Below are 22,114 nucleotides of genomic sequence, written 5' to 3' on the forward strand. Positions count from 1 at the left end.
GCATGAATCCTGACGCGTGTCTTGCTCTCTTGTCTTGCTATTGCCCACTAATCTTTGCAGTCAGTCGTACATCGTAGTGATTGGTTTTCCTACCAGACCCAAGCTACCCTCTTCCCATTTGTTCCCCTCCCCAGCCAGTATCGATTGTGGACGTGGTTGGCTACGGACCGCTTATTAATCTGACAATTGATGGGTTGCAGCATTCCATCTGCTTCACCATTACTAGCGGCTCCAAGAGCAATCTCACACATGGGCTCTCTGAAGCCATTACCACTGGTTCTTCCAGCTCCATGGTTTCGGCTATTCGTTTCACCCTTGACATTTTCTCTTAATAATTAGAATTTTTTTTGTATTGAATACATTTGATTCACCAACTCCTACGAATGACGTTCCTCGTGAAACTCATGTACTTTTCCTCCCTCGGCTCATTTTGATTTGTCACAGACAACGTGACAACTAGCTGATCTTGGCGTTGCTGAAGTCCATCTCAGGGTGCTCAGCCTGGAACTTCTTGAGAATGTCCAGCTTCTTCTGCTCGTCCGACGTGGGCATGCCCATCTCCTTCTGGCGCTGGTCCCACATCATCTTCTCAACCATACCGCGCGTCTCGCCGTCGAGGTCGGAAAGCTTGCTTGTGTCGGGCTGGATCTTGGAAACGTCAATCTTGGGCGCCGAGGTGACGACGTGCGGCCACCACTCCATCTTGTTGACCTTGTCCAGGTGGATCTCGACCGTCTTGGTGCCGTCGGAGGCGGATGCCAGGGTCCAGGTCGAGTCGTCGACGATGATGGCGTGTGCGAGGTCGCCCTGACATTTGTCAGCACTTTGTCCCGTTCCAAACACAACACTTGCCCCCCAGTTCGTCAAAGTAGATGAGATGACATCCTGGCGGGGTAGGTAGTCAATGACATACGCTGATGATGGGCTCCTGCCCCTTCACACCCGCAGTGATCTTGTTCTTCTTGAGATCAATGGCCAGGTCCCTGCTCTTGTAGTTACCCGGAACGCTGAAGGTGATATCGACATCGGCGATGGTCTGCTGCCACTTGTAGGGCAGGGCATTCTGCTCCTCGGCCTCCTTGGCGCGGGCAGCGGCCTCTTCGGCGGGGGTAGGTTCTGTTTGCGCATATGTCAATGCAAAGTTCCGGATACCTAATTTCGAATGACGACGGTTAGAAGAAGAAGCAGTGGCTTACCTTTGTCGGCCATGGTTGCGGTTTTCAACTGCTTTGTGATGTTTCGAAGACAGTGGAAGGTGGGCGCAGAAGGCTGATGGAATTCTTGGAGGGGTAGCTGTGAGACCCCTGTCTCGACCGTGCATCTGACTTGGAAGCTCTGGCCAATCAGTCTCGCTTAATAAATCCTTCCGTCAGCCTCGCCTCAACCTGCCCTGGGTCAAGAGCAATCGTGAACTTCTTTCAGGCAGGACCTTTAATATCTCCAGAAACCAATACCTGCCGTCACTGGGCGCGCGTGCACATTTTCGAAATCAATGCCTCCGTAGCCGGCCAACTTCACGAAAGCTCCTTCACGTCTCACTCGAGATATCGATCGAGCAGTCAAATCTCGCCTTTAACCTTTTCTCACGTTATCAAGCCATCAATCCTCCTTACACGTCTTCGGCATCGCCCAAAATGGCCGCCCGTCGTCCCTCAACCAACGGGGCTCCTGCACCGACGCCGAACGACGACATCTGCCCAGTATGCAAAACTATGCGCTATCTAAACAAAGACCTCGAGTTCCTCATTAATCCAGAGTGCTACCACCCAATGTGCGCCAACTGCGTCGCCCGCATCTTCTCAGACGGCCCCAACCAGTGCCCCTACGCAGGCTGCCACAAGACACTCCGTAAAAAGGGATTTAAGTCTGCCTACTTTGGCGATTTGACTATCGAACGTGAAGTCGACATCCGGCGCCGTGTCGCCGCAGTCCTGAACAAGGTTGAAGACGACTTTGAGACACTGTCGGATTACAACGAGTATCTGGAATGGGTCGAAACCTTGACGTTTGACCTCATCTCAGGAAGCGATGTCGAGAAGAAGACAGCGGAGGCGAAGCTGATTGAGTGGGAGCAGGCCCACCGCGCCGAGATCGAGCGCAACAAACGGCTCGCCAAAGAATCCGAAACAGAGCGTCTCTCTCGCTTCGAAGCAGAGAAGGAAGAGGCGCGCCGCCGCAGGATGGAGGCCATGGAGGAAGACAAGGCTGAGAAGAAGAAGGAGCAACGTATGCGTGAGGAAATGCTCGACGGACTGGCTAGCGGAGATGTTGGCGAGGCCAAGCAGACGCTTAATCGCATTCTACTCAAGAAGCGCGGACAGGGCCGCATGTCTGCCGCCATGGGTTCCCTGAACGATGCTACCACGCCTGGTCTCTCCATCCGCGGATTGAAGAAGGAGAAGAAGCGCGTCATCGAAGAAAACAAGCCGTACGACCCGTTTGGCGGTCTCAAGCTCGACATGGAGAGATACAAGCTGGGCCCTTTGGAAGAGTACCGCAATCACTGGGTCGACGAGGCACGCAAGAAGGACGAGATCGTGGTCGGAGGATACAGTGCGGAAGAGTACCTCGGCCGGGCCATGTTCGAGGCGTTTTCAGGATTGGCTGTGTTTATTGACGACGAAAAGGGGCCGGAAAAGGTTGCTACTGCTGAAGCGGTGGAAGCTGCAGCCACAGGGCAAACAGCTCAGAAGATGGATGTGGACGACGTCTTTTAGTACTGCTACTTTACCTGAGCTTTTGGGTTGTGAGGGATGATGCATAGCGACGGCGTTTGGGGTCGATTCAGGACAGATAGGACTAGAGTGCAACGCTAAAAAAGGAGTTTGATCTCAATGGGTACACGGCAATCTCGGGGCGGAAATCAAGTTTCTTTTGGGAAATCACTCCCATACCTTATGCAAGAATTACTTCTAAGTCTGCTTACTAAATAATACATTTTTCGACTCTTGCTTCGAAGACTGTCGGCTTCCACCTTCGGCCTCATCAACCGCTGAGCTCTCTTTTTTCTTTTTAACTGGCAAGACCCTTGCCGTCTACACATCGTTCGAATTGTACAAGCAAAAACCTTAATAACGCCTCGCTTGAGATGGAAAACTAGAGAAAGGAAGTGCCTTGGTGCAGCCAAAACTACGGACAAATTTAATCGGGAGCGAGCAGCTTTATTATGTCTGCCATGGTGTTTGCTGGATAGGACGGGGGAAGACAGGCATCGTCTCAAGATTATCCAAGCCACCACCCATGGATTGCTGATTATGCTGCCAGCCCATGCCCGTTTGGTGGTTCACGAAGGCGCCTTGGCGGAAAGGGTTGGTGGTTCCAGTTGGTTGCGGGGCAAGGGCACCAGAGCTAGTAGCAGGTCTCTGTTGCTGTAATTGAGAGCCATTCAGATTTTTCGCAAAAGGGTTGGTTCCTGTCATCATCGGTTGCAGCGGAGCAATGGTCGGAAGTTGCTGGGCTTGTTGAGATTGGAATGGAGAGTTGCTCGGTGCCGATGGGAAGGGTTGCTGCGCCTGAGGCGACGATCTTGCGAAGGGGTTTGTTGACTGCCTCTGCAGGTTCGGTTGAGGGCTGGCAGGAGTAAAGGCGGTATTAGTAGACATGCCGGTTTGCTGAGCCATCAGCATTGAAGCCCGGAAAGGATTGGTTGTTTGCTGTCCAGCCTGGGGACTGAGCATGCCTGCCGTGTTGCCCGTTGGAAAGCTCGCCACCGAGTCCTGTGGTATTGAGCCCAATGCGCCGGGCTGAAAGCTTGGTTGCGGGGTGAACCCGCCAAAGCCAGCCCCAGTAAAGTTGGGCTGGAGCATCTGTGGTGCTTGTTGTTGCTGCTGTTGCGGCTGCTGCTGTACCTGACCAAATGGATTGGTGCTATGTTGCTGAGGCTGCGGCTGCTGCTGCTGGTAGGGGTTCGTTCCGAATCCAGTGGGCTGAGCAGCGAATCCGGTCTGTTGTGCTTCGAAGCCGTTTTGTTGGAACCCTGTAGGTTGCGGCTGGAACGGGCTGTTTGATACGAAGCCGGTCTGCATGGGCATCTGCTGTTGCTGCTGATGCTGCTGCTGATTGGGTGCCATTGTTGTTTGGTTCTGTTCGATAGACTCGAAGAAATCGATCAAATCCGGAGCAGGGCCCTTGGCAGGCTCGGGCTTTGCTTGCGACAAGCCGTTGGTGCTTGGGAAGGGGTTGTTCGCCGCTGGAGTCGGCTTTGAGTCGAAAGCGCTGGCTGATACTTTTGAAGATCCTCCTCCATTCTTCTTCGCCTGCTGCTCCGCAATATATTGCCTTCTGTTGACTTCAAAATCGGGGTCGTGGAGGTATTCCTCAAGTTGTCGGCCCAAGTTAACTGGCGCGTGCTTCAATTTGGGGACCTCAACTCGAGTCTGATGCTCAAACTGTCGTGCGACGCTCAGGAATTGCACCACAAAATCAGTTTGCTTTGTGAAATTGCGATAAATTGACATGGCTCGCTCGGCGTCGACCTTGGACATTTCGAAAAAATTGCCTAATCGAGTCAGTAATCGTGACAGGATGCGCGACCGTGAAGCTTACCCAGGATGTTGATCATCCCCTGGTTTAGAGCTTGGAACAGAGCTAGTAAGTCGAGAACCAACAATCTAAAGACGGTCACCGTAATTTCGTTTTCGATCTCGCCCTCAAGAACCTGCCAAGCGTCAGTACCCAACCAAAACTATCGCAACCAAGTCAAGACGCACATCGCATTTCAGCAAGGCTGAAATTTGGGTCTGAAGAATCTCAGTCTCCCTCAGAAGGCCCTTCTCTACCGTCAGCTTCTCCAGTCTAGATTCCTTCGTTCGAACCCAGTCGCATTTCGTTTCACGATAGGCCTTGGCTCTAGATGTGAGGTAGTTGGCGTAATGCCGGATGTTCCGACCCTGGGTTTGGGCTGTAAGACAACGTCAGCACCCCTAAACGAACCTTGATCAGTCTCGGAGACAAACTAACCATCGGTGAAGCTGCTGATAGCTAGCGTGTTTGGATGCCTCGATAGAAACGCAAGTGTAACATCGGGTGAACCTTCGCGGATCATCAAGTGGACGGTAATTAAGCTCTTGAAAACAACAGTCCATGTCGAGTCTCTCAGACGGAACTGCAAGGCGCGAAAAACCTCTCCAACGCCAGCTTCACCCGCGTGCGTCGCCACGAGAATGTGCTCAATGTATTTGGTCTTGGGCGGCGCGGCCTATGCGGACAAAGTCAGCGTCATCATGATCTGGAACAAATATGCCGAGGTATCGGCATGGAAAGACCGGAGCTGCCCTTCACCAACCTTGATCTTGGTGGCCCCCTTGACGGATTTCTCAAAGGAGCTCGACATTTTGAGGTTGAATCGAAGTGGTCTGCCGCAGTCAGGCAGTCGTGACAATCGGCAAGCTTGGCGACAGCGGAGAGCTCAGTTGAGGTTGGTGATCGGACGAAAGTCGCGGAAATGAGAATACGTCGAAAAAGGGACCGGTCGTCACGGGCCTCGGCACGGGGTCTCTAGTGGTCGAAGTTCGTTCTTTCAAGAATGACGCTCGCAAAGCCTTCGCTTACAAGAGGTGCAAACGTGGTCGTTGGCGACAGGAGGGAAAGTATCGGTGACGGGGTGCGACGGAGGTTGCAGCCCAGGGAAACCCTCAACTCGGCGAAATTGGGCTCCGGCAAGCTTCAATGCAGGATGATTTGTTCGGGTTCCGGTGTTCGACCAACGGCCATGACAGGGTGTCGAAACGAACGCAGAGAGTACTGATTAAGGATACAAATTTGAGATATCGTTATCGTAATGTGTGCGCCTGATGGGCGAGGTGCGTTGGGGTCGCTGGGAAATGAAGACGGACAGCGTCGGTATCGACGTTAGCCACGTTGGACGGGAAGTGGTGGAATTGGGTGGAGGAGGGACGGGCTACGGTCTTGAATTGGGAGGAGGACGATGGTCGGTTAGTCGGGCTGCTACGTAAGGCGGCTGTTGTGGTGGAGGTGCTGGCTGCTGAAAGTGCACCTACAATAGTGTAAGACTTCGCTTTTACGGTGGTCTTCTATTCTGGGCATCCCCTCAGTACCTTAGCTGCGTTGGCGGTAAACGTGCACTTGCAGGCTGAGAGGTACGTACTCGGTTGGACCGGTAGCAGTGTTTGTGATGCTGGAAATCGGCACCGTCACAGTGGCATTCCAGCGTGGTGGTCCTTGCGCACCGTTGAAGAGATTCTATACTATGTAATCTTTAGCGCCACCTGTGTGCAGAGGTGGACCGCAGGCGACCCCGATGCTCCGTCGAGGGGGTCCATCCACTGACACGGATGAACACTGGCAGGTTAAATATGCTGGGGTGCAGCATGAGAGAAAGAGAGTGTGTGTGGAGAAGACGCGCTACTCCTTGCTGCTGTGTCTCTGACCTTCACAGGGTAAACACTTCACCGTGGGGGTCTTGAAGACGTCGACGAAACGAATCTAGCAGTTTATGCCATGCCGTCGATCAGCAGTCTAATAAGACATTGCCTCAATAAATCAGTGAAATGTCCCTGGTAGAACCAGGACTCTACGAAGCCCTTCATGCTCGGCAAACGCGATACGAACACCATCTCCAGACGGCACCGTGACAGTTGAAACACAATCTGGAAACATGGGGTTCGCTGGCATTTGCTCGTCATATGTACATCTCATAGCTCACATTTCTTTTGTTCCCGGGCCTTTGTTCTTCTTCCAATCATCGGTCCTTTTGATTCAAACAAGTCTGGGATATTCGTGGACAGCCGCACAGGCCGCCATCCCTGTCAATGTGTATGCACCGACGAGGTTAAACTACGCTATTGTACACAGATTCCGCGACTCGTATCCAAGCAATTCGTTTCCCCAGTCTTCATCATGCCGTCATCCGTGCCTCCTACACACATCACAACCCTGAATCCCCGGCGAGGATAAGGGAGTTTGCAGGAAGGGGCATCCGATATGTTGGACTAGGGAGTGAATCGACCATATACGGCTGACGCACCACGGCAAGAAAAAAGTAAAAACTCGCCTTGCCATGGCTGTGCCATCGTGTCACCGACAGATCCCCAAGCTTCACTTGTCGCTAACAGGTCTGTCCGGCTGACGCAGCGCCTGGCTCCCGGAACGCCTAAAGAATTCTTCCATTTCTTGAAAAATCAGAGTTGCCTTTCATCGCGTCCGATAGAGTAACAAGGTCGTGTCGAACGCCTATGTCATGGCTCCCTCTGCCCTCGACACCTTCGCCCTGAAGCCGCCCGAAGGGGAGAGCTTGGATGCCTCAGACAGAGGGTGCAACATCATATTATCCACGTGGCTATCATCACCTGCAAATCGGTTTGTTAGTAAATCTTTCTTTGATGCTATTGGCGTGACGCCGGGGGGTTTGGACCAAACATACACTTTTTTGAAATGGAAGAATCATGAAGAGAAAAAGAGAGAAATTTTTTAGGAGCTTGCTGCAAGGTTTTATACGGAGGATCTGCCCCGCGCTAATCACTTTTTTTGGTGGGGACGACCCTCCTGCCTGAGGTGCAAGCTTGACGTGCCCTGCAGCAAAACAGCCCACTCTGGCGTGCAGGTCGCTGCCAAATCGAGTGCCGCGTCTCGTTACAGTGGGCTGAGCTGCGATAGCTTCATATGTCACATAATTAAACTTGATTCTCCTTCAATTGCGACGATCACGATGCGCCATTGAGGGTTCCCACCAGTGTATTCCTAGTCGCAATACGCTCATGAGTCCTATTACACCTCTTGCGATCCGATTTATTCCAGTCAACCTTGTTACAATCCCTTCAAATGCTCCGCCAATGTTGCCGCAGTAGAGCTCTAGCTGCTCTACGTCCTCGGATACCACAGTCGCAAAGGGTGGGACAAAGCCTAGCTCTACTTCAGAAGCAAAGATGCGGATCTCAACTCTCGTCGAGTCGCCAGGTTCGCTACTTGTCAACAACCCAAACAAAGGGTGCTCAAGACGAGTCAACACATGCACAGTTGTCTGAGGAGTTCAAGGAGTGCTGTGGGTACGCCCAGAATGACGATTGACTTCAAAAGTATCTGGCTAACCTATTGTTATGCAGTCGCATTTCCTCAGTTGTCGCCCCCCGAGACTTGGAGTACACAAGGAAGCCAGATTGTCGTTAGCGGACACATCGGTCGAGCTAGGAAGGTCGGCAAGAATCTTGCCTTCGCCCACGTAGAACGAAACGGAGAACGGATAGGACAAATCTGTGCAAAGGGCGAAAATGCTGCTATTCTCAGCAAAATTCGGCCTTTCAGTGCGGTGCTCGCCTCAGGTGTTGTTACGGAAGCCTCCAGCGCCACGCGGTTCGAGATTGATATGGAGTCGATACAATACCTCAACCCTTTCCCCAAAGACATCATCATTGGCCCAGATACGGTCTTCCCGCCAGAGCAGCGCCACTTGCAGTTGCGTTTCCATGAGAAGTTGAGGGAAAGACTGCGCTTTCGTGCTCAACTGAAGTCATCTCTGGGCCATGCAATGGTAGAACGGGATTTCATGGACGTAGAAACGCCGATCCTGTTCAAGTCAACATCCGAGGGTGCAAGGGAGTTCATTGTGCCTACTCGCCGTCCAAAGTACGCCTATGCCCTGCCACAGAGCCCTCAGCAATACAAGCAGGTTCTGATGGCTTCTGGTATGGCGGGTTACTACCAATTTGCGCGGTGCTTCCGTGACGAAGACCATCGTGCTGATCGCCAGCCCGAGTTTACTCAGGTATGTGTTACACCTCTATGTTACTAGATCATACTGTTGACTTTTGGGCAGCTGGATATGGAAAAGTCATTTGCGACGGGCAAGAATATTATGGAGGACGTTGAGTACGTCGTTGGGAAGGCGTGGGAAACCATGCGAGAGCAGTACGTCATGGAGGTTGGGGAAGATTCATTTGCGCCAGTCAGGAAAGCATCGCTCCAGGTAAGGAATCAAGTCACAAAATATGGAGATTGAGCCTAACAAAAGCAGGATTGGAAGCAGAGTATTCAAGACAGCGCAAATGACAATGCAAAGGCGCCATTCTACCAAGAATACCCCGCCATCACCACCCCATTCTTGAGAATGAAGTACACCGACTGTATGGATTTGTATGGTTCTGACAAGCCAGACCTGCGTATACCCAACAGGGTCAGTTGCTATCTCAGACAAGGCAATTTCATTCGCTAACCTGAAACAGATCTGCCGAGTTGATGAGAGTCTGAACAAGGGTTTTGTCAGCATGATCACCGACCTTGAGTCGCCCATCGTTGAAACATGGAAGATTAGTCCACATGAGGACGCTGACAGACGAGATGTTTGGAAGTTTGTGACCGAGTTTATGGAGAACCTGCCCAAGAGCTTATCCGAAAACCCCGATGGCGCCCCCACGGCCTTGATGTTCGACAGCAGCAAACCCCTTAACGGCTTCTCTGCGTTGGGTCCCGAGGGCTTGGACAGCATCCTTCCCTTCCTGCCTGAAGATTCGGGCTTCTCATCTCTGGAGAACGGCGATATCGTACTTTTCCAGGCACGCAAGGACCAGCCACAACAAGGAGGCTCCACGAAGCTGGGCGAGACCAGAATCGCCTTGTACCATGCTGCTGTGGAAGCTGGCCTTATCGACAGAAGCGACTCTTTCAAGTTCCTTTGGGTCACAGATTTCCCCATGTTCACCCCCGAGGAGGAGGGTGACGTGGGCCAGGGCGGCGCATCGGGCTTTTCTGCTACCCATCACCCCTTTACCGCCCCTCACTCCGAGGAGGACTTTGAGCTGCTCTTCAAGGATCCCTTGAGAGCCAAGGCTGACCACTACGACCTCGTTCTCAACGGTGTGGAGCTCGGCGGTGGAAGCCGTCGTATTCACATTGCTGAAATTCAGGAGTTCATCTTCCGTGATATCCTCAAGATGAGCCAGGACAAAATCAAGGAATTCTCGCACCTCCTGAAAGCTCTTCGTGCAGGATGCCCACCGCATGCGGGCTTCGCTATCGGCTTTGATCGGTTTGTGGCCGTACTGAGCGGATCCTCTTCTGTCCGGGATGTGATTGCGTTCCCCAAGAACAACAACGGTGTCGACGAGTTTGCCGGGGGGCCCGGTAAGATGACGAAGGAGCAGTTACAGACATATAACCTGCAGTTCCGCAAGAAGGAGTAAACCATGATAACACCTTAACCCCTCTCAATCTAATGATGCAAAACCTACCTGTCCAACTTACTTATACTGTATACTATTGTACATATGTACTATCATCAACGAAGTTGGAATAGAGGCGCAGAGGCCATATGAATAGACGAATATCTGGATTCTTAGTGAACTACGATGTCGAAGCTATTATACGTGACAGATTCTGATGCGCTTTAATAACGTCACAATCAATCACTGGTATGCTTAAGGCAGATAAAAAAGATCACGATGAGGCGAGGCGAAGGTTAATGACACAAAGGACATTGCTTCAATTTGGCGTATGAACGTTCTCAACAATACAATCCCAGAGCCGTCCCGTTGACCCTTACCCCAAGCGCCTTTCATTAAAGTAGTACATTATATCATTCCGAGAACCAAACCACTTGCGGCACGTGAATCAAGACCTCTTCCACTGTCCAGCATCCTCCGCACCCTTTCCAACAGAGTTGAGAGCGTTCTGCAGGCCACCGCCGACGTTGCTGATTCCGTCACCTACAGGACGGCCAGCAGAACCTCCGGCGCTGGTGATCGTGTCACCAACGCCTTTGGTCGCGGCGCCAGTGACATTGCCGACGGTACGTGTCAGTCCGCCGACGGTGTTTCCGAGCGTCGATGTGACGAACTTGGCGGCGCCAGTAACACCGTTATCCTGATCGTTGTTTCCGATGGGCATTTTGAAGGTTTTGGTGGTTTTGTTGTGGTGAGAGGAAGTGAGCTTGTTGAGGATGGGGATATCTTTTGTGGATGATTTGTTCTTGTCAAACATACAAGTTTTTCTAGTTTTATTGATACAAAGTAAGTTTAGTTTTCGAATACTAGAGGTAGGCAGAGGTGGCTTGTCCCTTCTTATATTCGTAGATTGTCGTTTTAAGGTGTAAGTGGAAGGCAGAATGGGGAAGGAGGTTGCGCTTGCGGCGGTGACGTCACAGGCATGTCTTGCTCGGGCATCCCTGTCCAGCGAGAGCGTCGTGTGGCTGATCGCACCTATCAACGCCTCACCTCTGTGTTGGGACCCCGAGGCATTTGACATCACAGCAGCGGCCCAAACAGGGCCCTTGCTCTAAGCTGACGACATGTTCTGATCTGATAGGAAGCGGAGCCGAGATCTTTGGTTGAGACCACTCGAGGCGCACGAGAAGAGACATGGGATACATTGTTTGAAGCTGCCCGACCAACAGACGAATCTTGTGCGCAAAACCCTTTTTCTTTTTGGGGATGGCCATATCACGCTGGGGCAGTCAGATCGAAGCATGTGGAGCAGAGCCATGCACCATTAAACGACCCCTTCGCTAGCACTTCCTTTGCTGTTGTCTCATCGATGTGGAATTAACGGAGCATGGATGAGTGTTGGAACCTACAGTTTAAGGCAGCTGCGGCAAGAATCTTTAGTCAAAATGATACTTTTGAAGTAGACCGTTCATCATAATCTTGCCAATAGACCCCGAACGCGGGTGCGGTAGGCAGACCTGCACCTCCATATCAAAGGAGCTGATCCAAAGAGCCTCTTGACAGGTTGACCACGCCCTGCGAAGTTGACAATTGAGGCTCGCCAATATATTTGCTAAAATTCTAGAATGTTTTCAACATGGCATCGCCTCAACAAATCAACCAGCTTATTCAAGGAAAACTACGGGCGGCACCTATAGCTTGGCTGTAAATTACCAATCATGATGCTGGCGGGCAGCACATGAAAGACTCTTGGCTGGTGCCGTGAATGATGAAGCGAGCCAAAAGGTGTTGATAAGGAAGCGTCAGCTTGATCCTGCATTCAACACAGCCTATGTCCAGCCACAAGAGCAGAATACCTTTCACTCAGCTCTTCATCTATCTTGTCGCTCTACACGACCTCTAATGTAATAACCTACATCTGCGACGGGGTTTCTGACAAGCCACCCATCATTTCGCCATGACGTGGCAGATGGCTTATAACAATCGATAATGCCAATGATGCACAAGTAAGTATTCTTCCCGCCAGAGCCGAAATACGGCAATTCTGACAAAACTGTGACTGAAGTATACGGTGATATGGCACAGTATATCGCCGAGTGCCGTCACGGATCAGTTCTTATTACGACTAGGAACAAACAAAAAGGGCTAAGACTAGTACGAGGAAAGCCGCTTACAAAAGTCAATGAGATGAGTGAGGCGAAGTCACATCAACTCCTAAGTAAATTTCTTGATGAGGAAGGCTCTGCCGAAGAGACGGCGGTTTTATCTGCCAGACTTGAGTATTTACCGCTTGCACTCGCTCGCGTTGCCGCATATATACAAGCGAACAGCATGTCTATCAACAAATATCTTCAGCTTTTGAATAAAAAAGACGATAGCATAGTAACTGAGCGAACCGTTCGAAACAGTCGGCAGAAACTCTGAGACGCCTCATGCGGTCACAGCTACATGGATAGTGTCTTTCGACCATATCAAGCGAGAAGACCCCTCCGCTAGTGACATCCTGTTTTTGGCTAGTCTTCTAGACCGGTAAGCTATCTCAAGAAGCTCATAACTAATTACTATAACTCGAGGAAGGAAAAGATGCTACATACTAGCACGGGAAGCGTCACCAAAGAGAGCATATGAAAACATTTAGGTAAACACCCTGTCAGTTGAAAGTGGGAGTTTTGGGAAGTGTATCCATTTGTTTTCTTTGGCAGACATGAACTAGCATAAGTGCACTCGCTTGAGACCAGAGAGTCTTTCCTTTTTAGGAATAATCCAACCACAAACAACAAGCTGACACATCAACTATCGCAACATATTGTACAAAGTGGGAATAATCTACGGAAGCCGCGCTCAAGGGTAAAGATCGTGACTGGGGCCGTGAAGACGGAGGTTGTGAAATTGCCGTTGATATTTCGTGCAACACTTACAAGAGCATGGACGGCATTGGCGGAGAGAAACCAAAACCCTGACATTACCGTGCTAAGAGGATATAGAAAACTCGGGCATTTGACTCGCAATTGCACCTTAACAGACAAGATTTATTTAGACGGCCAACATTAAACCAATAACTCTTGACATAGTGAGAATCCCACACTTCTCTACTTTAGTGTCCAAGATTCTTCGTCGGATCTATTACAATATTTGACCCACTTGTCTCCGTGACCGTCCCCCGGCCGTAGATTAGGTGGATCTTCGGACCAGGGCATGGAATGGGCTCCGCAACTTGCCCACAGCAGCCACAAAAAACTGCAAAAATGAAATCTGATCAGACTCCGTGTCGTTACTCCTCGACGGGGAATTGAACCCCGGTCCCCGGCGTATTGCCTTGTTGACAAGCCGATATCCTCACCACTAGACTATCGAGGATTGAGTTTCTGGGTTGACGATCAACTTCAAAACGGGCGTTAACAAAGATGACAGCCCCGAACTATCCGCCTGCCCGTTCCTGGCTGGCTTTCGCTCCTTGACTATTTGTCCTACATATCGGGCAGTTTGAGAGGTTGTGCTACTATCTCAAAAAGAAACTAGCAAGAACTTCAGCACAATCATGATCTGGCCGGATCGAAACCTAGATGCTTTCCCATTCCAGGGTTTCTAACTACTTCACACTGTTCTCGCTATCTCGGGAGCTCACAACCATGTTAATGCTACTGCTGCTAATGGCCATTTGTCATATTAGGAGGAGGTGGCTTTCCAAGCCTTTGGACTGAGGGTAGCTACCGGCATGCCAGAGCTTGCCCAACGATTAACAGCCATGAGAATGCGATGGAAAGATTACAACCACCTCTTGATCATCTCTTCGGCATATTTCAACGTACGTGCTACATGCCGTGGTTGAGGTTTTGGTGCAGCCATGCTTCAGCAAATCAAGGCAGAGAGTTTTACGATCTCCATGTTTGACAATTATTCTCGCCAGTTACGGAGATCTCTTCCCTGCTAAGCCAGAGGCAGAGGGGCTTGTCAATGGCCGGGTAGCGAACTAGCGAACTGGCTTCCTTTTCCGGCGTTGTTTATCCAAATCGCCGGGAACGGTTAGATGGTCTAACAAGCTTTGATGCTGTTGAATCATATTGCAAGGGCTCAACAACACTAATGTGTTTCTTCATTCAGAGGCATACGTAAGTCACAACAAAACGATGTTTGTGTTACTAACTAAAGAATTCATCGACTTGATCCTTCCCCGTCAATCAAACTGAGGGTAAATGTCAAACTCCTCTCCATGTTGTATTTCACCTGATACTTCTTCGGCAGGAATATCACTCATTCTTCGCTAGCACTAGCCCATCTCACTGATCATCGCATATATACCAGACGGCTCGGGCCAATTGACTAGTCCCACAAAGCCTTTTCTAGCTTCGCGTTGTGTCATTACAGACTGGACTATGATCAAAATGCTGCTGCGATAATCCATCGCGGTTCAAAGCTGGTAATATCGAAGGCCCAGATGAGGTACTGAGTACCTGTCTTTTTGCTTTAGAAAGGAATATAAAGCGTTCAAGGAAACGTGTACTATCACATTGCAATGTCTGTTAAAATTGCAATAAAAACATCATGTTGGTGAAATACTCAAGATATAGGAGAGTTGCATGACATTAAGCCAAACCCATCATCATCATCACTAAAGGAGGGGTGCGTTTAGGAATCCTCGGGATGGGAAGATGTTACTAGCTTGGTCTTCGACCTTCTGCACTTCTCGATCATGGACCATCTTAGTCTCCATAGTGGCAAGGAACCAAATGTCGCAACTTCAGCTTGTTGATGTTGCGAACAAGATGTCAGATATCACAGTCCACGCCTGAATATCTATCAGCAATCACCTTGCAATGCAACAGTACACTCCATTCATTGTTTGAAACAGTTCTGTACGGTGATACAGTTGAACAATGGTTACAATAGCAGCAACATCTGCCACAACTTCAACAAAATTGTGATGCATGGCCAGTCTTCCGGAAATGGACTGTCAAATCCTTTCGAACCTCGACAAGAAGTGAATACCGCCAAGACCTGTCAGAGACTGAAACTAGCGTCTTATTATCCATCTGACTCGCCTAAAATCACATATCTTGCGATATTCATTGGTGTTGTGGGGGGTTGACATCCATAGCCTCCTACTCTAGGTCAAATATCGTTAGGAACACACGCAGCAGTCTTTGCTTCGGATAAAGAGACACGAAAGTCCGGGTCAGACTAATCCTTGTGGCATGCAACGGCTCCGCTACGGCGATGTTTAGCACATCCAGGTGGCTGATTCGCAAATGCCTCATCTTCGAGTTCTCATTGTTAGGTCGTATCGAAATGCACGTTTCGAAATCCTTTCAAGGAAAAAAAGCCTTTAACAACACCTCGAGTCCGGACACTAACACCAATTGGACTCCCCGGCGTCGACACCAAGCAGGGGCAATCCATTGTGTGTCCTTTCACTACAACAGCTCATTCTTTGTCTTCCGTCAGCCCATGACATCAACGTTTTCTGCAGCAAAGTCGATCCCCCGCCAGTTCTCGAACTTTTCACAAAACCTGGAAACTTTGCTACTGCATCGCACTAAACCGAAACCCCGCCTCTGGCTTGGCTGGCCCTGCGTCCCCGTTAGCCGGATCGCAAATCTTTCTTGCACCTGCAACCAATCAAAATTGTCGAGACTGGCCATCAGCGACAACTGGTGCTGCGCCGACTTGCAAAGCCCCCGCCAGCATCGTCTAAACAGGACGTTTGGCAGGACCAGGACAATGGAGGACCTCTTGAGTGTGTTCTTTGGACTGCCATTGTCCCTGCGGACCAGAGTGATGGTAACGCTTTGCCCAGCCGAGTATGGCTTTTTCCATGCCTCGAAGCGCCACGCCAGCGGAGAGGTGGCCATGAAAGACCAGTTACCAAGAGCCAGGGCAGCTCTTTAAGCCGAGGGTCCTGCCCACGGGCTTCTCGATAAGTTTTCGTGTCATGCTAGTTCTCATCCATCATATCTAGTTGGGCCTGCCAGTCTGTCACACAGGCACTTTAAGCCGCGTTATACTGTTCACTCCTTTACAACTGAGTATAATTGCTTTTGAATTTGATTGCATTTCCACAATGGTCGCTCAAGACCGCAGAAGGTCCTCCAATGGAGGCAACCAGCCACAACGGCGCCGGTCGCCGGACAACAGAAGCGACTCACGATCTTTAACCGGCCGCGTGGGCCGAGACGGCCGCAGCAGCCGCATCTACATTGATGAGGAGGAGGATTCAGACAAAGACACAGAAGAAATGCCAGAACTGGTCGAGAAGGTTTCATACTCGTCGTTTTACTTGGAAAAAGACAATGAGAATGACAAGATTCTTCCGGCGTCACTCACGGACGACTGGGAGGAGAAGATTGGCCGTCTGTCGAGGGCAGAGACCCTCGCGGAAAGGAGCAGCCGCGGATCAGGAACCGTGGTTGTCGTCGGCCCCAACGTCAGGACACCCCCGAGGAGGCGGAGGTGCAGCCCCGGCGCGGAATCCTCGTCGTCGTCGTCGTCCGGTTGCTCAAACTGCGGGCACGGCGGCCGGTCCAAGCTGGCGAACGGCATGGAGGCGCCGGTGATACCTAGCCGCATGTCTTCGCTCCAGCGCAGGTCTCCGACTGGGCGAAAGTCCCAACTTCGACGCAAGTCTCCCATCCAACGCAAGTCCTCCCTTCAACGGAAGACTTCGTTCCAACGGCACGGGTCCTTGAGGCTTACACCACGGATCCAGCCAATGTCACCCACGGAAGTGGCGGTATCTGAACGGATCGCATACCCAATGTCTTTGAAGACGGTTTCCTCACATTCTATTTCCGAGATCCACGTGCGCCACTCACCACCACGCGTGGGAAAGTTCTCAGACATTCATTCCGACACGGCGTCCATGATCTCGTCCTTCTTTACTCCAGAGCTGAGGCATCTGGCCAGTCAGTCGTCACTCCGGAGCTCCAGGGCGATTCTGGTAAACCCAGAGCCCGCGTCCACGCCCATCACTGAGCAGCGCCATCCGGGCAAGGCCGGCGCGAAGATCAGCCGCTTTACCAGGCCCTACGAGCCCGACATCGCCGAGGAGGATGCTGAGGATTGTACTCGTCAGGTCAGGCGATCGGAGGCGCTGAAGGTGCAGCAGCGCATTTCTGTTGTTCTGGCAGCGGAAGAGTCCGAGGAAGGGCAATGGACGCGTGGGTTGTCGTTGGTCTTGCTTATGGTTGGAATCTGCATCGCAGTGTTTCTGATCTCAATCGACAGGACGATTCTTTCGACGGTGAGTTCAACGCATGCCTGTTCAAGAGCTCGTAGGGGCGTCCCTTGTGCTAACTGAAGCAGGCCATTCCTTACATCACTGCAGAGTTCCAGTCTACAGCGGACATCGGATGGTATGGTTCGGCCTATTTGCTCACGGCCTGTGCTTTCCAGCCCGTCTTTGGAAGAGTCTTTACTCTCTTCTCGATCAAGTGGTCGTATCTGCTCGCCATTTTCATCTTCGTGATTGGTTCGCTCATTTGCGCGGTTGCCCCGAATTCCACCGTACTTATCGTCGGATGTGCCGTGGCTGGGTTCGCCAGCGCCGGCATTCTCACCGGTAGCTTTGTTGTCGTCGCAACGGCGGCTCCTCCGAAACTGCGCCCGATATATACGGCAGTTGTGGGTCTCGTGTAAGTACCTTCTCACTTGAGAAACCAAGCATTTGCTAACCTGAGTATGAAGGTTCGGCTTGGGAGCCACCGTCGGCCCTCTTCTTGGTGGTGTCTTTACCGATCTTGTCGTATGTAACTCCCTTGAGACCTCTCCCAAAGAAACACCCCAAACTGACCGTTTTTAGACCTGGAGGTGGTGCTTTTACATGAACATTCCTCTCGCGCTGGTCACCATGGCCCTGTTCCTCCTATTCTTTCATCACAAACAGTCCACCCGCTCCAGCCAAACGATCGGTGATAGAATCCTGGATCTTGATCTGGTTGGCAACGTGTTCCTTCTCAGCGCCTGCGTGTTGCTATTCCTGGCCCTAGAGTACGCAAGTGAAGGCGAGGCGTGGTCAAGCAAGAAGATCATCGGCCTCCTGTCAGGCGCTGGTGCGACGACCGTGGTATTTGCGGCCTGGCAGTGGTGGAAGCAAGACAGCGCCCTGATCCCGCCGGCCATCATCACCCAGAGGACTGTGGCGGCGTCCTGCGTCGCAGCCTTTGCGACGTATGGGGCCATGCTCATTCATTCCTATTTCCTGCCCATCTGGTTCCAGGCCATCCGCGGTGATGATGCCATCTCCTCTGGAGTGGACATGATTCCCTACATGGCCACTATGGCGTTCTTCTCGCTCCTCGCCGGTATCTTCGTCACGGTCTGGGGCTACTTTGTGCCGCCGGCCATCATTGGTGGTCTTGTTGGCACAGCCGGTTGTGCCCTCCTCCTGCTGCTTACTCCAGACACGCCGGCTTCACACTTGATGGGGTTCGAGATCCTCGTGGCGGCAGGCCTTGGCATGGCGACTCAGCAAGGCTTCACCGCTGTGCAGACAGTGCTCCCAGAGGAAGAGGTTCCCATCGCCATTGCTGCCGTGGTAGCGTCTCAGTCTCTGGGAGGCGCCATCTTCATCTCTGTCGGCAACACTTTGTTCCAAAGCCGGTTCATGCAGGCGTCAATGACCAATATGGTTTCCGGAGTCAACATGCGCATGGTTCTTGAGACTGGCGCCACGGCTTTCCGTACAGCGGTCCCGGATAGCGCATTGCCGCAGATTCTGGACTTGTATAACGATGCTTTGAAGGCGACATTTACGGCGGCCATTCCTTTGGCTGCTCTAGCTGCTATTGCAGCATGTTTTATGGAGTGGAAGTCGGTGAAGGGAAAGAAGACTTTGTAAATAATTATTAGAAAGGACAGGACATGCTAAGCGTTGCTTTCGCGGAGGATATACCTATAGAGCAATTGACAGTTTAGACAACTACCTACGCATCATCTATCTGCAAACCCTGGCGAATCCTCTGCAAGATTCCAATTAAAGAGTTGGTGCCGATCGGTCGCCAAGGAAAATATAGCCTGCGCGCTGCGCATTGCATCGTTGGTGCGGGCGTTTGAATGGAGACTGTGAGAATTACAGGACCAGTATGTGGTACATATCTACAAGACTTCGACTTATACGGATAAGGGCGCACCCGAGAAGCCCGCTTGGCCATCTCGATGGGAGGTGTGATTCGCCAACGATGTAAGCAGCTGGTCAGGATATGTTCCACAATAGACTGGGCCCCGGCGAGTATTGCGCTTAGAGGGGGAAGGATACTGTATCGCTTTTCACAGTTGGAGAGGGAAGGGCAGCAGGGGGGGCCAAGAGCTGTAACTGCACTAATGTTGAACGAAAGCAACCTCGTCAGTAGTGAGTTAGATTGCCCAGACCTGATCAGCGAGGGGACTTTCGCTATATATCAGTGATTTACCCCAGATGTCACGTTTCTCCTTTCCCCTTACCCTACTCATGTCATCGTCGTTGTCGTCGTCGTCGGATCCTGCCAACAAGGAAGCGAAAGATGCATCTGCCGCGCTGGGTTTTCGCGGCGATCCAGCTGGTGACATTAGCGTCTGGCCAGACGTGTTACTGGCCCAGCGGCGGGACGGCATCGGCGCTGCAGCCGTGCTCCGTGGCATCAGGTAATGAAGTTGCTGCCTGTTGCTTTGCGAACCATTATTGCATGACCAATGGCTTGTGTCTTTCGCCAACCGAAGGGACCTGGTACCGCGGCGGATGTACGGACAAGGACTACCTGAAGCCCGGGTGCCCGCAAATCTGTGACAAGGATAACATCGTCGGGGCGAGTAAGTCTTTTGGAATCCTTTGATCCTACGGCCCAGACCTAGGGGTAACGAATACGGAGGCGATGGCTAACGTACTCCCGTCGCAGCACCCGGCCGCCACGCCGCTGTATGGGCATGCGCCTCAAGGGTGTTTGCCTGTAGCAGCCTGGATAATTGCTCGAAGCAGAACTTTACCGTTGGCGCGTACAGAGCGGTGATGAACTCGGCCCTCCAAACGGACCTCGGAAACGACACGGCATCGGCAACGACCACGGCTGCTTCTACTGGCGCGACATCGACAGGGACCGGAGGCACAGGAGCTGCCAGCACGGGTACTGGAGACGCTAGCGCCACGACGTGTCCATCCATTGCGGACGCCAGCCAAGGAATCTCAACGGGAGCGGCGGCGGGTATCGGAGTTGGCGTGGGCCTGCCACTTGCCATTGCGACTGGAGCGCTCGCTTTCATGCTCTTGCGTGAAAGGAAGAAGACGAGAGCAGCACTTGCAAGCTACCAGATGCAACCTGGACATAACCAGCAGCACTACACGAGTCCATCGTCGCCGTGGGGAAAGCCTGGAGGACACTATGTGCCCGTTGCTGAGGTTCACGGGCAGCAGATGCCTACCGAGTTACCGGAGAACGGCACACAAAACCGGCACGAACTTGCTCATTGATGAGACGGTGCCCGCAGTGAAGGATTGCAGCGTCACAGGGATGGATAATGTGGATGAAGTGACACGGGGGCCTTGGAGGAGCCGATAAGGGGGAGGGAGGTCGGCCGAGTACATACATTTACGAGTACCTAAAGATAATTCGCTGGCGACAACCAGATACCTTAGTACTTCGTCTTGGAGAAGACTTGGAGAAGGCGCCACAAAAAGGCTGGATGCACAGACCACGACGAAAACCATTATTTCACAATATTTAGAGTTAATCAAATGGGCGCTGAGGCCATACAACTTTATTGGGTTCCACGACGCACAGAGTACCTACTCTATGTACTTTGCAATCTACCGCTCTGGCCAATCACTAATGTTCGGATACGGCACCCCGAGTACGTCTCTTTTCCCTTCTTTTTCCGCCAACTCCTTTCTATTCCTTTTTTTTTTTTTTTTCTTATAAACAGCCGTCAGTAACTAATACAAACTCAGCCATGTTTATGTTGTTGGGAAATACAATAGCCAAACTTGGAAACTTCAGCCCCGCCTGCTGAATCTGTACGATTCTATTTATCATTCACTCGGTTTCTCAGGTGATGCCAACACAGCAAGAAAAATGTTGCGGCTGAGGTTCAGCAGAAAGGCGAAGTGCATATTGCCGCCATGGCGGCTACATAATCCAACCATCCACATCACCACTTCATCCACCATCAGTCACCCCCTTCACTGACCCGCGCCTCCGGATTAACCCCAAGTATTCCGTCACACACCATCTCCTCGCATTTTGTCTTCCAAGCATCTTCTCGACAAAACCAGCCCCCACCCACCATCCTACCGCTCGCGAACCCTGCCTTTCGCACTCTGGTTCAGCAAGGCCCACCTTGCGCTAACACCCTTTGGGTTTGATGTCCAGAGCAGCCCCCAACGGTTGTCACCATGTTAGATTGCATGGCCATACACCGGACCGGAGCCTGGTGGTGCGGCTGATATTGACAGGCATTGTGCTGCTAACCAAGATACGGCCCTTGCAACACGATAGTGGTCGGCACTCTCATCTTGGTCTAGTCTGACGCGTGCCTGGCCCTCCGATGGCCTGTTTGACCAGGCTCAGGCATAAGCACCAAGTTGAGCAGATGCGCTTCAAACCCATTCGATTTAGGCCTCTTGCGTGTTTTTTGCTGGCGGTTTAAACGTCGCACTTGTACCCCAGTTCCCAGTAAACCCAACCCAATTCGCTTCCCAGCCATACCATCTTCAGACAAGCACCACTATGTCGCTTACCTGTGACCCCACGAGAGACCGTTGACGACCCCTGTTTAAGACTCAAGTCTCGCCCGGTGCCACGTTTTTTCCCTCTTCATCCTTCGCCCCTTCTAGTAGGTTATTCGTTGATCCATCACAAACAGTGTTGTTTCTCGCCGTCGACCCCCGCCTGTGTGCTCTGGGTGCGCTTGATATCAACACCCTAGACATAAGTTTTCTCCCAAGTGATATCCACAGCGGGAATTTAAAATAAAGAAGAAAAAAGAGCAAGAAAGAGAGAAAAAAAAAAAAAGGACAATAAAGCATCGTGGGATGCTGG

General features: G+C 51.6%; 7 protein-coding genes across 7 annotated transcripts; 4 read left to right on the forward strand and 3 right to left on the reverse strand.

Moving 5' to 3' along the window:
- Positions 1-456: 456 nt before the first annotated feature.
- CTRU02_209615 (nuclear movement protein) lies at positions 457-1,209 on the reverse strand (the record flags this gene model as incomplete). The annotated part of the gene is made up of 3 exons (XM_036730322.1): positions 457-807; positions 914-1,116; positions 1,197-1,209. 3 exons carry the CDS (start codon positions 1,207-1,209, stop codon positions 457-459), a joined length of 567 nt encoding a protein of 188 aa, XP_036578022.1.
- A 425-nt stretch (positions 1,210-1,634) lies between these two features.
- Positions 1,635-2,717, forward strand: CTRU02_209617 (CDK-activating kinase assembly factor MAT1; the record flags this gene model as incomplete). The annotated part of the gene is made up of 1 exon (XM_036730321.1): positions 1,635-2,717. The coding sequence occupies one exon, from the start codon at positions 1,635-1,637 to the stop codon at positions 2,715-2,717; it is 1,083 nt and encodes a 360-aa protein (XP_036578021.1).
- A 447-nt stretch (positions 2,718-3,164) lies between these two features.
- On the reverse strand, positions 3,165-5,332 carry CTRU02_209616 (ANTH domain-containing protein; the record flags this gene model as incomplete). The annotated part of the gene is made up of 5 exons (XM_036730320.1): positions 3,165-4,498; positions 4,546-4,657; positions 4,710-4,900; positions 4,960-5,197; positions 5,285-5,332. 5 exons carry the CDS (start codon positions 5,330-5,332, stop codon positions 3,165-3,167), a joined length of 1,923 nt encoding a protein of 640 aa, XP_036578020.1.
- A 2,447-nt stretch (positions 5,333-7,779) lies between these two features.
- Positions 7,780-10,133, forward strand: CTRU02_209618 (aspartyl-tRNA synthetase (tRNA synthetase class II); the record flags this gene model as incomplete). Its single annotated transcript, XM_036730318.1, has 5 exons — positions 7,780-7,999; positions 8,061-8,719; positions 8,771-8,920; positions 8,969-9,127; positions 9,177-10,133. The coding sequence occupies 5 exons, from the start codon at positions 7,780-7,782 to the stop codon at positions 10,131-10,133; spliced, it is 2,145 nt and encodes a 714-aa protein (XP_036578019.1).
- Positions 10,134-10,560: 427 nt separating this feature from the next.
- CTRU02_209619 (uncharacterized protein) lies at positions 10,561-10,929 on the reverse strand (the record flags this gene model as incomplete). The annotated part of the gene is made up of 1 exon (XM_036730319.1): positions 10,561-10,929. One exon carries the CDS (start codon positions 10,927-10,929, stop codon positions 10,561-10,563), a length of 369 nt encoding a protein of 122 aa, XP_036578018.1.
- A 5,241-nt stretch (positions 10,930-16,170) lies between these two features.
- On the forward strand, positions 16,171-18,945 carry CTRU02_209620 (major facilitator superfamily transporter; the record flags this gene model as incomplete). Its single annotated transcript, XM_036730317.1, has 4 exons — positions 16,171-17,349; positions 17,412-17,740; positions 17,793-17,850; positions 17,908-18,945. 4 exons carry the CDS (start codon positions 16,171-16,173, stop codon positions 18,943-18,945), a joined length of 2,604 nt encoding a protein of 867 aa, XP_036578017.1.
- A 661-nt stretch (positions 18,946-19,606) lies between these two features.
- On the forward strand, positions 19,607-20,547 carry CTRU02_209621 (uncharacterized protein; the record flags this gene model as incomplete). Its single annotated transcript, XM_036730316.1, has 2 exons — positions 19,607-19,892; positions 19,979-20,547. The coding sequence occupies 2 exons, from the start codon at positions 19,607-19,609 to the stop codon at positions 20,545-20,547; spliced, it is 855 nt and encodes a 284-aa protein (XP_036578016.1).
- Positions 20,548-22,114: the final 1,567 nt, after the last annotated feature.

The sequence above is a fragment of the Colletotrichum truncatum genome (genome assembly GCF_014235925.2).
Source record: "Colletotrichum truncatum strain CMES1059 chromosome Unknown Contig_0006, whole genome shotgun sequence".
Taxonomy (NCBI): Eukaryota; Fungi; Ascomycota; class Sordariomycetes; order Glomerellales; family Glomerellaceae; genus Colletotrichum; species Colletotrichum truncatum.